Source organism: Heteronotia binoei, chromosome 6, assembly GCF_032191835.1.
Source record: "Heteronotia binoei isolate CCM8104 ecotype False Entrance Well chromosome 6, APGP_CSIRO_Hbin_v1, whole genome shotgun sequence".
Classification (NCBI taxonomy): Eukaryota; Metazoa; Chordata; class Lepidosauria; order Squamata; family Gekkonidae; genus Heteronotia; species Heteronotia binoei.
In genome coordinates, this window is record NC_083228.1 from 112,696,502 (window position 1) to 112,709,447 (window position 12,946).

Here is a 12,946-nt window from a genome sequence, read left to right on the forward strand (position 1 = left end):
TTGCTACACAGAGGAAGTCAATGGGGGTTTTCCACACACACTAAATAATCAATTTTTTTGCAATTTGCTATTAGATTTTACAAATGAAAATCCGCTTGCAAATGGTCACCATGTGAAAGCACACAATGACAAACTACCTCTGCTTATCTCTTGCCTTGAACACCCCACATTTCAGTTCCCCATTAGACACGCCTTGACAGCACATTCATTCACGGTAAGCTACACACCACTATCTGTATGTGTAAAAAAGCTTAATAGGCTACATGTTCTTGAAATGCTTTTATTCAAATGTTGGTTAGAAAATGTTAAGAGGTATGTATGGTCACTCCTTACAGCAAAACAAGATTCCTCTTACTGACAACAAAATTTTCTTACAAATATTCCTCTTGCAAAATGCAGTTCTTGTGACAGCCATCTGATATTCCTGGATACCATGGAAGTGTTAACTATCAAAAGCTTTTTGCAATATCTGATACAGTCATTTTTGTAGCTTCTGTTGTATAAAGAAAACAGAGTATACCTTTCCTTCCGTATCCATGTTTCAAAAAGACAAAACGAATTTCTCATATTTTCTAGCTGTGCAAAGCCAACACCACTTTATTTTTTTATGCCTTTGTGTGAATGGACAGGATCTGCCTACCCAAACTCTTTCAGCTACTTGGAGCCAGTAGAGAGGAGAGCGATCAGTCCGGACGAAGCGCTGATGGAGAGAATGTAATTTCTGAGGGGGAGGAGGTATGTCAAGGATGAAAAAACTGAAACACCTAAAAGGGCAAGAATTTGCCCACACTCACTACTGATCGTGATTGCTAAAACCCTCTGACGGGGCCCTGTAATTGGCAGCCCCAGAGCCAAATCCCATCTCTGGTAGATTAGCACCCTCAGAGGCAAGACAGTATGGCTTGGGTGGAGCAAGAGTTGTCCCATCTGGGAGGAGGAGGAATTCTCATCAACTCCCCCCTCTTCTGACTCCCTTCCTTATGCTTTTCCTGGGGATCTTCTACCCATCAAAAGCAGTGCCTCGCAGGTCATTTTGGACTGCAGCAGGAGGCAGGAAGCAGGGAAGTCCCATACCGTGGCCAGAAATTCCTTCCATTTGTGGGAACCTGTTGGTGGATCCAAGCCTCTATACAAAGGAAGAGGGAGGCGCAGCAGAGGGACTGACCAGCAATTTCGCTTTGAGAAGATGTGCTGCCTACCCTGTCATCTCCTTCACAGGCCCTGCGGTAAAAATAGCTACTCTCCAGCACCCAACAGCCCAGTCCTACAGGCCCAATGAAGCAATGTACCCCTGCAGCTGAAAGGCAGGCTCTTCTTGCTGGGGAACCCACCGACAGCCTCCTTTACAGCTGATAACAGGCTGATAGGAACTGAGAAGTGCTACATGAAGATGCACCTGGAATGAGAATTTTTATGTGCGCGCATGCTTGAACATTAGGGTAAGCAGACAGCCACATAAGACTCCAACTCAGAGCAACTGTGACATCATGCAAAGGTGAGGATTGGGGGGTGGGGTTAAGAAATGGTGCCTTGAAAGAAGAGATTGGATTTATACCCTGACCTTCACTACCCACAGGAGTCTCAGAGTGGCTTACAATCTCCTTTCCCTTCCCCTCCCCACAACAGACACCCTGTGAGGTAGGTGGGGCTGAGAGAGCTCTTTTGTGAACTGCACCTGAGCAGAACAGCTCTGAGAGAGTTATGACTGACCCAAGGTCCCTCCTGAAGTTGCATGTGAAGTGAGTGGGGAATCAAACCCCATTATGTTCATTATAAGAACCTAAACAAGCCACGTACGAGGCTTATGTAACCCACCCTAAGAGTTCTCTGCACATCTCAAAACAAGGATACACGGTGGGATTGAAGTTCTTCAGCACAAAGAATGAGGCGATGACAACCAAGACCAGAAAGAGAGTGTTGTTGTAGAAAATGGAGAATGTGGTTGCTTCGTAATCTGCCACTTCATTCTTCTTCCACAAAATCCTGCAAATGAAAGAGGCATCTTCAACCCTTTCCAGGCTAATAACAAATGAGGTACATGGCAATTCTTCGCTGTGGGGGAATTGTTTCCCATTTCCAGCCAAAATAAAAAGATACAGATACACATCCCTGATAAGCAAAGTTTAATACACTTCAATTGGATCTTCCATGCAGCTGGACCCCAGTTCAGCAGCAGGAAACAGAGAGATGATTTCAGGCCGAGAGCGCAAACAAAAGCCTGCAACAGCACATCCTATGCAGAGTTACTCCAGCATAAGTCTACCGGTTTCAATGGGCTCAGACTGGAGCAACTCTGCACAGGGTAGCCCTGCTACAGCGCCATCCCTATCTTGCCTCTGGTACGGCACAGGAGAAAGGCGGGCAGATAAATCTTCCAAATATAATAATCCGAGCTATCTCCTTCTAACGGGGTAACTCTGATTAGGATGACATCATTACTGCCAGTTACATGTATCAAGGAGGCAAACTCACACAGCCCAAGATTTTTACCAGCTGTTATTTACTGAAAGCTGACTAGCAGCAGAGCTGATTCCTCAAAGCAGGCAGACTGTGTTGCTCTTCTGAGGATTCAGTGTCGCACCATTAGGTCCATGATCATCTTTCAAAGAGGCACAAACCCCAGTTTTAATAAAGCAAGATGAAGCTTTGTGCTAGTAGCTACAGACATTCATGAAGAACGAGAAGCTTAGCTTCCAGGGGTAATGGCTGCCCACAAGTCAGCAGGGATTAGCAAGCATGCTGCTGAAAAACTCTTTAGAAACAACAATAGCTTCAAAAAAAAATGTATTCCGACAGCAGCGACGTTTACAAAATGGGGCATGAGCTCCAAGCCTACGTAAGTTGCTGCTTTCAGAGTAAACACCAAGCTGTTTTAAAAACCAACAAGAAGAAGGTCATGGCTCAAATTAAGGTCCAAGTGACACAGAAACCACTGCTGGGCCAAGGCAACAGACCCCCACAAAGCCAGATAAGCACCAGATGGTGGAAACTGAGCCAGCTGCAAGCCAACACAAAACCATCCTGAAGAGAGGAATGGCATTTAGATACCCCGAGAGACAGGCCCAGGACATTACCTCTCATCTTTCTCCTTACGTGACATCTTCCTGTTGTCTGCCTCAGACAGCTTGCGAGTGACTTCTTTGGAAACTGCATCTTCCCTCTTCTGAGCTACTCTGCAAAAGAAGGAATTTACATACCATATTTTAGGGGAAATAACCAGCTTCCAGGGCTGCAGCTGCTTCTATAGCAGGCCTTCCTGTAGCACCAAGATGATTCTCACAGAAGTGCCTTGCCATGCAAGATGAGAAAGCCCCACTACAAATATTGCAGAGGTACAAAGGCAGCAAACCCAAACTCACTGTTCCTGACATCATACTACATGGACTCACAAAGGAGTGAATTATTCAATGGATTTGTTTAGGTCCTCCCTTCCTCTTAGGGCTCGAGCCTGCATGCCTGATTCCCATACCTCCCATTTCACCCTCAGAACTCCACTAATAAGTCAGGTCAACAGAGACTAGCCAAGGGGCATCATAAAATGGGGATTTGAACTGAAATCTACCCAGGCCCACTCCAACACTTGAGCCCAGAGGTAAGCAACTCCCAGGATGTGTGTCAAACAGCGGCATGCCAACACCTTGTGCTTGGTGTGCAGGGATGGTTCTCCACATAAATACAGCCAAGCCCTGAGATACTGACACTAGAGCAACAGGCAAAAGAGACAATGCTGGGCATGGCCTATGCCTGCTTCTGCCTCCCAGCCCAGCCCAGTCCTGCCCAAACCTGAGGCAAACCCCTGCAGCACCAGCAGGCTGCTAGAGCTCTTCTTCCCCAAGCACAGCCCACATATCTCTCTCCCCACCCCATGTGTGTAAGACATCATCTTCACTGCTACTGCCTACTCAAGGAGCTGACTGCCTTTAAAAAGGTAAAGGCAGTCCCCTGTGCAAGCACCAGCCGCATCTGAGTCTGGGGTGACATCACATCACAACATCTTCACAGCAGACTTTTTTACAGGGTGGTTTGCCATTGCCTTCCCCAGTCATCTACACTTTCCCCCCAGCAAGCTGGATACTCACTTTACCGACCTCAGAAGGATGGAAGGCTGAGTCAACCTTGAGCTGGCTACCTGAACCTAGCTTCCACCAGGATTGAACTCAGGTCTTGAGCAGAGATATGGGTACTGCAGCTTTACCACTCTGTCCCACTAAAGAGCAAGGCTGAGGATCTCACTCAAATACACAAGAGAGATTTGGGAAACATTTCAGAAACCAGGCTGAAGGTAATGCTAGTTGGCAAGTAAGGCCTGGAGGCCTCCCTTTCTGTATTTTGGTAAATTTTACAGGAACAGCATTATTGCCTGCCCTGAGGGGCTAAAGAAAAATGAACAAGTTCTCCAACTGCTTACTTGTGCTTAAGAACAAACTTTACATTCTTGTAGGCAAAAGCAACCAGGTATGTACTGACAAGGGTCATCACACTGTATAGGACTGCAGACTGAACAAGGTCCATATGCCATATCCGCCAGTACAGCCCTATGGGGAAGAAAATACAGAACATTACTATTTCCTATTAATTCAATGCAGAACAGTTTAGAAAAATTCAGACATCTGTGTGTTCAAACATCTCTCTTCAGCAAGTTTTCCCAAAGTTCTATAGAAATAACAAATTCAGTAACTATATCGTAACATACACAGGTTCCTTACAGTCCTGGGAGTCAACAAGATGATGAGAAATCAGAGAGACATGGACATCCTGAGTTGCAAAAAACTGAGTAGTTTTTAAATGTAATGTGATGCTCATCACAAAGCATGCCACAATTTCATTCTTCTGTGGGCTACTAGTGCTTCTCAAATGTCAAAACTGTTTCTACTTCTATAAGGGAGTGTATGAACTGTCCATCCTGCTTAGACAGCAATTCAGCCATAATTATAAAAGTGACAGTAGTTGAGAAAAACACCTTTGTGATTCACTGAACCCATGGCTGGATTTGCTTGTTTCTCTGCTGTGAAAAAGAATGTGCATTATCTACATACATACCAGACTTCCATTTTAAAATGGTTCGCTGGGGAGCCTTACAATACCATTTTATGAAATCAAACAATGCATACAAGAAGTCATAACGAACAGCCTCTTAATATAATAAACAGCCATTTTATTATTTATTTAGTACATTTGTATTCTATCCTGCTGCCAAAGAACTCAAGAGTGGCATAACTCATACTGCCCTTCTCTGTTTTCTCTCACAACCACGCCATGAGGCCGGTTAGACTGCTAGTGTATGACTGGCCCCAGGTCACCCAGAAAGCTTCCACAGCAGCATGGAAGATCCTCATTCAACACTCAACAGATCCTCATTCATGCCTCTCCCAGATCCTCATTCAACACTCCTCATAACTACATTGGTCTCCTCCCTAAAGCCTTATGATACAACCTTGGCTCCGCTGTGGAAACGCAGCAGTGAGGAAGAACCCATTTCTGACAGTGCCATAAACCACAACTTTTGCTCTAAAGTAAGCTACCAAAAATAGTGCCCTTCCATGTAACTGCCACCATACCTGAGATAGTGGAGAACACAGAGAAGGGCCTCTGAAGAGCAGCACATATAGGCAAAGGCAATGCTGGAGACAACTCATTCCAGACCATTTTAGGCTTTATAAGCTGAGAACTGCGCTTTAAATTTGACTCGGAAACTAGATGAGAACCAACAAAGATGACATGATATCACAGGGATGCTCAGCTCTGTTATCAACCTGGCTGCCACTTTCTGAACAAACTCCAACAAATCCTGAGCAATCTCCAAATGGGGCCATCTAACCTAACCTGGAAGTAACTAAGGCATGAGTAACAGTGGCCATATCCCTGTTGTCTAGGAAAGAGTATCAGCACATGTGCACCAGAAGAAGCTAGCAACAAGCACTCCTGGCCACGGCTAAAGGCTTACATCAGATCCAAGAGTTCCCCAAAATGGTAAACCTGAGTCTTGAAGGGGAGCACAACACCATTCCAGAACAGGCAATACAGCTACATGCCACAGGCAAGAGGATTCAAACATAAGGGGAGAGGACCACAGCTTTGCATGATAACTGTTCAATCCCTGCCATTTCCACTTGAAAAAGGTTTCAGGCCCCAGGAAACACCACTCTCTGCATACAGAGAGTCATTGTCTATCACAATAGACAATCCAGAACAGCATGGGCCAGTAATCTGATTCTGTGAAAGCTACCTGTGCATGTTTCTATTTTATAAATAATCATGGATATACATAATGCACGCAGCTGATTTTGCCTTTTTTTTAAGAAACTTAAAACCACAAGCACAGCAAACTATGGCAAAGCACAGCAAAGGCATGGCAATGCCATCTAGTGGTGTATTAAAGAATTCATTTTCTCTCATTTTGTTCTGCCGTCAAGCACCACAGCACAAAAGATGGCTCTAAAAGTTATACCAGAACAACATTATTTCCACTCTCAAAATTTTATTGTATTATTTATACAAAAAACATCAACAAAAACCACCTCGATGAACTTCAATGGAACTGAGCCAGAACACACCATTTTTTTCAAGAAATAGCACGCTCCTTTTTCATTTTTGTTAAAATATAGATTAACCTCCAGTGCCCATTTCCCCTTAATTTACTCTGACACAGATGAAAATGGGAAGACCTGTATTTCCAAACGTGAGCACATATTCTGTGTGTCTACAGTTGTGGGATCAACTCTTGGCATCTCCAGTTAAAGTATCTCAGAGAAAAGGACTCGGAAAGTTATCGGCTGCAAACTTGAGACAGTATTATCTGCTGCAAATACTTGAGACTGTATTTGTCTGGGCTAGAATTGAAATGTTTTACTGCAGACCAACATGGCTACCCTCAGAAACTATATGGCTAAAGAAAGACATCCTATATCTCCATGTAAGATATTTAAAAGACATCTGAACAGAATGGGATGTCAGATTGCATATACTGCACATGATCCACTACTAGATCTGGAGACCACCAATCTGGTGTAGTAGTTGGGAGTGCTGGACTATTATCTGGGAAAGCCAGATTCAAATCCCTGCTCTGCCATGGAATCTTGCTGTGCAAACTCAACCCAGTAACATTCTCTCAGCCTGATCTACCTCACAGGATTGGTGTGAAAATGAAATGGAAGGAAAAAACAACATAAGTTACTGTGGGTCACCATTGGGGAGAAAGTCAGAGCATAAATGATGTAAAAATAAATGACCCCTAAGTAGCACAACATACAAATGGGATCCTGCAATCCTCACAAAACTCATGGATGTGAGATGTACAATGGGCCTTGGAATCCACACGCTCATACTTATTTCTGCATACATTTCAGCATTCTAACACCTGGGACCTTCAGCAAGCAAACTACAGGTTTTGCCTCTGAGCCTTCCTACATACTGAGATGGAAAAACACACTGAATCTATAGCTAGCTTTGTTACCTAGTGATAGTAAGGGGCCAACAAAAACAAGACCTGAAATTTCCCTCAATGACTGTATGTTCCTTGAACCCATTTTCACTTCTAGAGTCCCAACTAACTGCTGTGTAGGTAAGTATACAGATAAAATGCTACTGAAAAAATGGGGACTATTGAATACATTAAAATACCTTACACCAAGCAAGACTGTTGGCCAGGTCTTCCACATCACCTACTAGCTCTTATAAACTGGTGGTGCTGGAGAATGAACATGATTGCAAAATCTGGGTTAGACAATTTCTGGAAATTTGGGGGGGGTGGAGCCTGGGAGCAACTACTGTGGGGCAAAGCGCCATAGAGTCTACTTTCCAAAACAGCCATTTCCTCCAGAGCAGTGTTTCCCATTTGTAGGGTCGTAATTCGGTACCGAGCCACGGAAGCCTCACTACCGGGTCACAAGAAAAGTCAAAGCTAGCCCTGCCCCCAGCAAAGCCTCTGCTCCGCTTCCTTCCTTCCTTCCCCCAACTCTCTGTTTTGCAGAAAAAAGCTAGCCTTGAAGACCGACACAGGCTGCAAAGCCTGCTCTCCATTGGGCTTCCTTCCTTCCCCCATCTCTCTGTTGTGCAGATAAAAGCTAGCCTTGAAGACTGACACAGGCTGCAAAGTCTGAGCTCTGTTTGGCTTTCTTCCCCCATCTCTGTGTTGTGCAGAAAGGAGCTGGGCTGCCTCTCCTTCCTTCTTCCCCCCATTTTTACCAAATGAATTGTTGCTGCGTGCATTATGTATATCCTGCGCAGAATTGTTGCTGGCTGAGGTCATCTGATGGTGAGGAAGGCTTCCCCCCCCCCTTCTTTCTTTCTTTCCCTGCAAGTGATGCTGGGAAGGGGGGAAGCAACAGTGGGAGGGCTTCTAGTGCCCTGGCCCCACTGGTGGACATTCTGGAAGTGACATCACAGGAAAAGGTGGAGTTTTGGTTCAGTGTACCCCAGAAGTGACATCACTTGGCCCTTGACACCACAGGAAATGACATAATTCCTGTCTCCCGGCTCCACCCCCAAAGTCTCCTGGCTCCACCCCCAAATTTTAGTGGGTCATGAAAAAGAAGTGTAAAAAGAACCGGGCCACGGGAAAGAAAAGTTTGGGAAACCCTTCTCCAGAGGAACTGATCTCTGTTGTCTAGAGATTTCCTGGCCTCACCTGGAGGCTGGCAACCCTAGGATTACAGCTGGAACCTTTACAATGCGATCCCACAAATACTTTCCTGGAAGTAAAGCCCACCTGAGTAGGATTCTGAGTAGACTTGTTTAGGCTTGCTGTCTAAATATGCCACGCAAGTGCTCTGCCACTGAGCAAAGCCGTACCAAACTGCCAATAGGGGAGGAGGGGGGGGTTACTATCCCATTCATTCTTCTTGCCCTGCCCAGTTTCCCGCCTACTCACAAATCGGGATAGCAGAGACGATGAAGGCGTTGCCGAAAAACAGCGCCGAAGACTTGGCCGAGAGATTGCGACTAAAGTCTTGCAGAAGCAGCTCCTCCTCAGACTGCTGCCGAGCCCCGCTAGTGCCACTGCCGCCTTTAGGAGCCATCACCGTCTCCTCCTGCTGCTTTCCACACTGGCCCAGCGGATAGAAAGACTCACCCTGACTCCGCGCGGCTTCCGTACAAGTCAGCCAGTGTACACGCAGCACAAGCCATAAAAACAGGACTTCCGGTGACTGGCTCTATGAGTACTTCCGGTATCTCAACACTCCTTCCGGCGTTTTCTCTGTACAGACTGTATTTTAGAATATCGGATTTCTTATTGTTCATATTTTTAAAAAGTGCTTTTAAAAAAAAAACCCTAAAGGGCAAGAAGCGCTTCAGCTGAACATATAGCTTCCGGGTCATCAAACCTCCGCTGACGCGTCGTAGATTAAAAGGAAGGGGCGGGGCCAATCGAACAAACGCGATTTGCAGCATGTGGAAGTGGCGTGTGGGATACCGAGCGCGGAACAAAGACTTGTTTTGGTCTGGACGTGAGTTCGAAACTCCGTCTGGTTGAATAAGTGGTTGGATCACTAGGCAGGAATGTGGCTTTATATCCTTACTATTTGTTATGGCCGCTTAGGAATCAGTTCGTCCACTCGAGCCTGGTCTCCCTGCTTGTTTCCTCAGGAGTAAGTCCCAGTGAGATCAGTATATAACAGGGATGGCCAAACTGGCTCGGGAGCCACGTGCTTGTTTCACACATATTGCGTGGCTCTCGAAGCTCCCACTGGCCAGCTTGGAGAAGGCATTTAAAGTTAAAGTTGCTTTCTTTCCACCTCTTCTTTCCCTCATCTATTTGCCTTTCTTCCTTCTGGCTCTCAAACATCTGCCGTTCATGTCTTGTGGCTCTCAAACATCTGATGTTTATTCTATGTGGCTCCTATGTTAAGCAAATTTGCCCACCCCTGGTATATAATAAGGCTGGGTTCCAAAGGTGAGTGCAATAAGAATGCTGGGGTTGGTCTGCTGTTTTTTTATTTGGAAGGGTTAATTTATCCCAGGATATCAGGACCCTTTCCACCCCCACCCCACCCCTGTACTGTAGTTTTCAAGTCCACTTTGGAAAGGTATGTCGGGCAGCAAGCATGAAGGAGGGCAACACTGAGCATTGGGCTTATTCCAGCGAGGGTGAGTGGGCTCTTTTTTTCTCAGTCTTTACTGAGGCCCAGTGAAATGGTGTCAAGCTTTCTGATGAATCCCAGTTCAGTAATTCAGAAAGGGGAAGCTTAGCCCTGCCTCACTAAGGCTTCAGTACATAAAATGGATGTAATATGCTGCAGGTATTAAATTAGTTAATATGTTTAGTAATACTGAATCATCACTTCGATTCAACATTTCAGATGTTTTTAAGTAATACATTGCCTTTTAAAATGAATATATTTTTAAAAATAAAAATACTGTTTTGTCTTTGTACAAAATAAATATACTTGGTAGCCGGGCTTGTTTTGTAGCAGGAACTTGTTTGCATATTAGGCTACACCCCCACGATGTAGCCAATCCTCCAAAAGCTTACAGGGCTTTTCTTACAGGGCCTACTGTAAGCTCCAGGAGGATTGGCTACATCATGGGGGTGTGGCCTAATATGCAAAGCAATGCACATTGGGGCCAAAAATCCTAACTATAAATACAAGTTGATGGGGTGTGAACTGGCAGAGACTGACCAAGAGAGAGATCTTGGGGTCATAATAGATAACTCACTGAAAATGTCAAGACAGTGTGCAATTGCAATAAAAAAGGCCAACACCATGCTGCGAATAAAGGAGGGGATTGAAAACAAATCAGCCAGTATCATAATGCCCCTGTATAAATCGATGGTGCAGCCTCTTTTGGAATACTGTGTACAATTCTGGTCACCGCACCTCAAAAAAGATATAGCACTGGAATAAGTGCAGAAAAGAGCAACCAGAATGATTAAAGGGTTGGAACACTTTCCCTGTGAAGAAAGGTTAAAACACTTGGGGCTCTTTAGCTTGGAGAAACATCAACCGTGGGGTGACATGATAGGTTTACAAGATTATGCATGGGATAGAGAAGGTCGAGAAAGAAGTACTTTTCTCCCTTTCTCACAATACGAGAACTTGTGGGCATTCAATGAAATTGCTGAGCAGTTGGGTTAGAACTAATAAAAGGAAGTACTTCTTTACCCAAAGGATCGTGGTGGCTAGAAGCATAGACAGCTTCAAGAGGGAAATGGATAAGCATATGGAGCTGAGGTCCGTCAGTGGTTATTAGCCACAGCTTATTGTTGGAACTCTCTGTCTGGGGCAGTGATGCTCTGCATTCTTGTGCTGGGGGAGGGCACAGTGAAAGGGCTTCTAACCCCACTGGTGGACCTCTTGATGGTACTTGGTGTGGTTTTTTTGGCCACTGTGTGACACAAAGTGTTGGACTGGATGGGCCATTGGCCTGATCCAACATGGCTTCTCTTATGTTCTTATGTTATAAACATCAAAAAGAAAACCTTGGACCCACCCACTTTCTAAAAATAGTTGGTGGGCATCACATGGGGGACCCTAATGTGCATCCAGCTTGATTTACTTGGTTCACTAGTAACCTACATGCATTTTACTGAAAGCAAAAATATGGGATGGGATGGTGGCTCAGTGGTAGAGCATCTGCTTGGGAAGCAGAAGGTCCCAGGTACAATCCCTGGCATCTCCAAAAAAGGGTCCAGGCAAATAGGTGTGAAAAACCTCAGCTTGAGACCCTGGAGAGCTGCTGCCAGTCTGAGAAGACAATAGTGACTTTGATGGACCAAAGGTCTGATTCAGTATAAGACAGCTTCATATATATATATATATATATATATATATATATATATATATATATATATATATATATATATCTGTTGCTGAGGGAACCCAGTTGTATAAATCCAGCCTAAGGACCTTACTGCACAATTAGGCTTTTTGCCATTCCATGTTGGAGTATAATTTGTTAATTTCTCCCAAGGGCTATACTTCTGTTTACTGGTGTGTTTGTTTTTTATTTAAGAAATGTATGTGCTGCCTCTCTCTGGAATTTGAGGCTGTACACGGTAAAAACAGTATAATAAAAACAAAGGAATTATTATCACTATGAAAACATAAAATGGCATTGAGCAGCTTAAAACAATATCTCTGAAACAATGTTTCGGATAGAAAAACAGCTTAAAGCTTAAAGTCTAGGTAACAAGCAAGAAGTTGGCCTAGTGCCAGAAGGACAGTAAAGTAGGCACCCTAGGTAGGTAGGTAGGTAGGTAATTTTATTTATATCCCGCCCTCCCCGCCGAAGCAGGCTCAGGGCGGCTGACAACATCATTCAATTATACAAAAACAACAAAACAACAAAGTTACATTTAACGTTAAAATTCTAATAAATTTAAAATTGATTAATTAATTAGTAATAAAAGTGCTAGTGCTGTTTGTTCTTTATATGATGGCGGTAATCCTTAGCAGTCACTTCCTTCATCAGCAATCACTTCCTTCATCAGCGAAAGCCAGTCGAAAGAGGAAAGTTTTGCAGGCCCTGCGGAATTGTTCAAGGTTCCGCAGGGCCCGCATTTCCTCTGGAAGTTGGTTCCATAGGTTCGGGGCTACAGAGGAGAAGGCCCGATTACGGGTGCATTGCAGCTTCACCTCTCTTGGTCCGGGGGTGGTCAGCAAGTTTTTTCCAGCTGACCTCAGTGCTCTCTGGGGTTCGTATGGGGAAAGACGGTCCCTAAGGTAGACAGGTCCTCGACCATATAGGGCTTTAAAGGTGATGACCAGCACTTTGTAACGAACCCGGTATGTAACTGGCAGCCAGTGCAGCTCGCGCAGCCCAGGCTGTATATGCTCCCATTTAGGGAGCCCCAGTAACAGTCTGGCCGCTGCGTTCTGCACCAGCTGCAGCTTCCGGGTTCGGTACAGAGGCAGCCCCATGTAGAGGGCATTACAGTAATCCAGTCTCGAGGTGACCGTTGCGTGAAGTACCGTTGCCAGATCTTGGCGCTCTAGGAAGGGAGCCA

At 44.9% G+C, this 12,946-nt stretch overlaps 1 protein-coding gene across 1 annotated transcript; it reads right to left on the reverse strand.

Annotated features, from left to right (window-relative positions):
• Positions 1–266: 266 nt before the first annotated feature.
• Positions 267–9,292, reverse strand: SSR3 (signal sequence receptor subunit 3). The gene is made up of 5 exons (XM_060242375.1): positions 8,870–9,292; positions 4,409–4,535; positions 3,075–3,173; positions 1,852–1,983; positions 267–721 (listed from the first exon to the last, which is right to left on the reverse strand). Exons 1-5 carry the CDS (start codon positions 9,015–9,017, stop codon positions 655–657), a joined length of 573 nt encoding a protein of 190 aa, XP_060098358.1. The 5' UTR covers positions 9,018–9,292; the 3' UTR covers positions 267–654.
• Positions 9,293–12,946: the final 3,654 nt, after the last annotated feature.

What these genes read in the sequence shown, in the direction of transcription:
- SSR3 (XM_060242375.1), bottom strand. Translation starts at nt 9,017, where the DNA reads ATGGCTCCTAAAGGCGGCAGTGGCACTAGCGGGGCTCGGCAGCAGTCT. An exon ending in CGTCTCTGCTATCCCGATTT is followed by an intron (nt 4,536 to 8,869) that starts GTGAGTAGGCGG and finishes TCTTCCCCATAG; the next exon opens with GGCTGTACTGGCGGATATGG. An exon ending in CGTAAGGAGAAAGATGAGAG is followed by an intron (nt 1,984 to 3,074) that starts GTAATGTCCTGG and finishes TTTCATTTGCAG; the next exon opens with GATTTTGTGGAAGAAGAATG.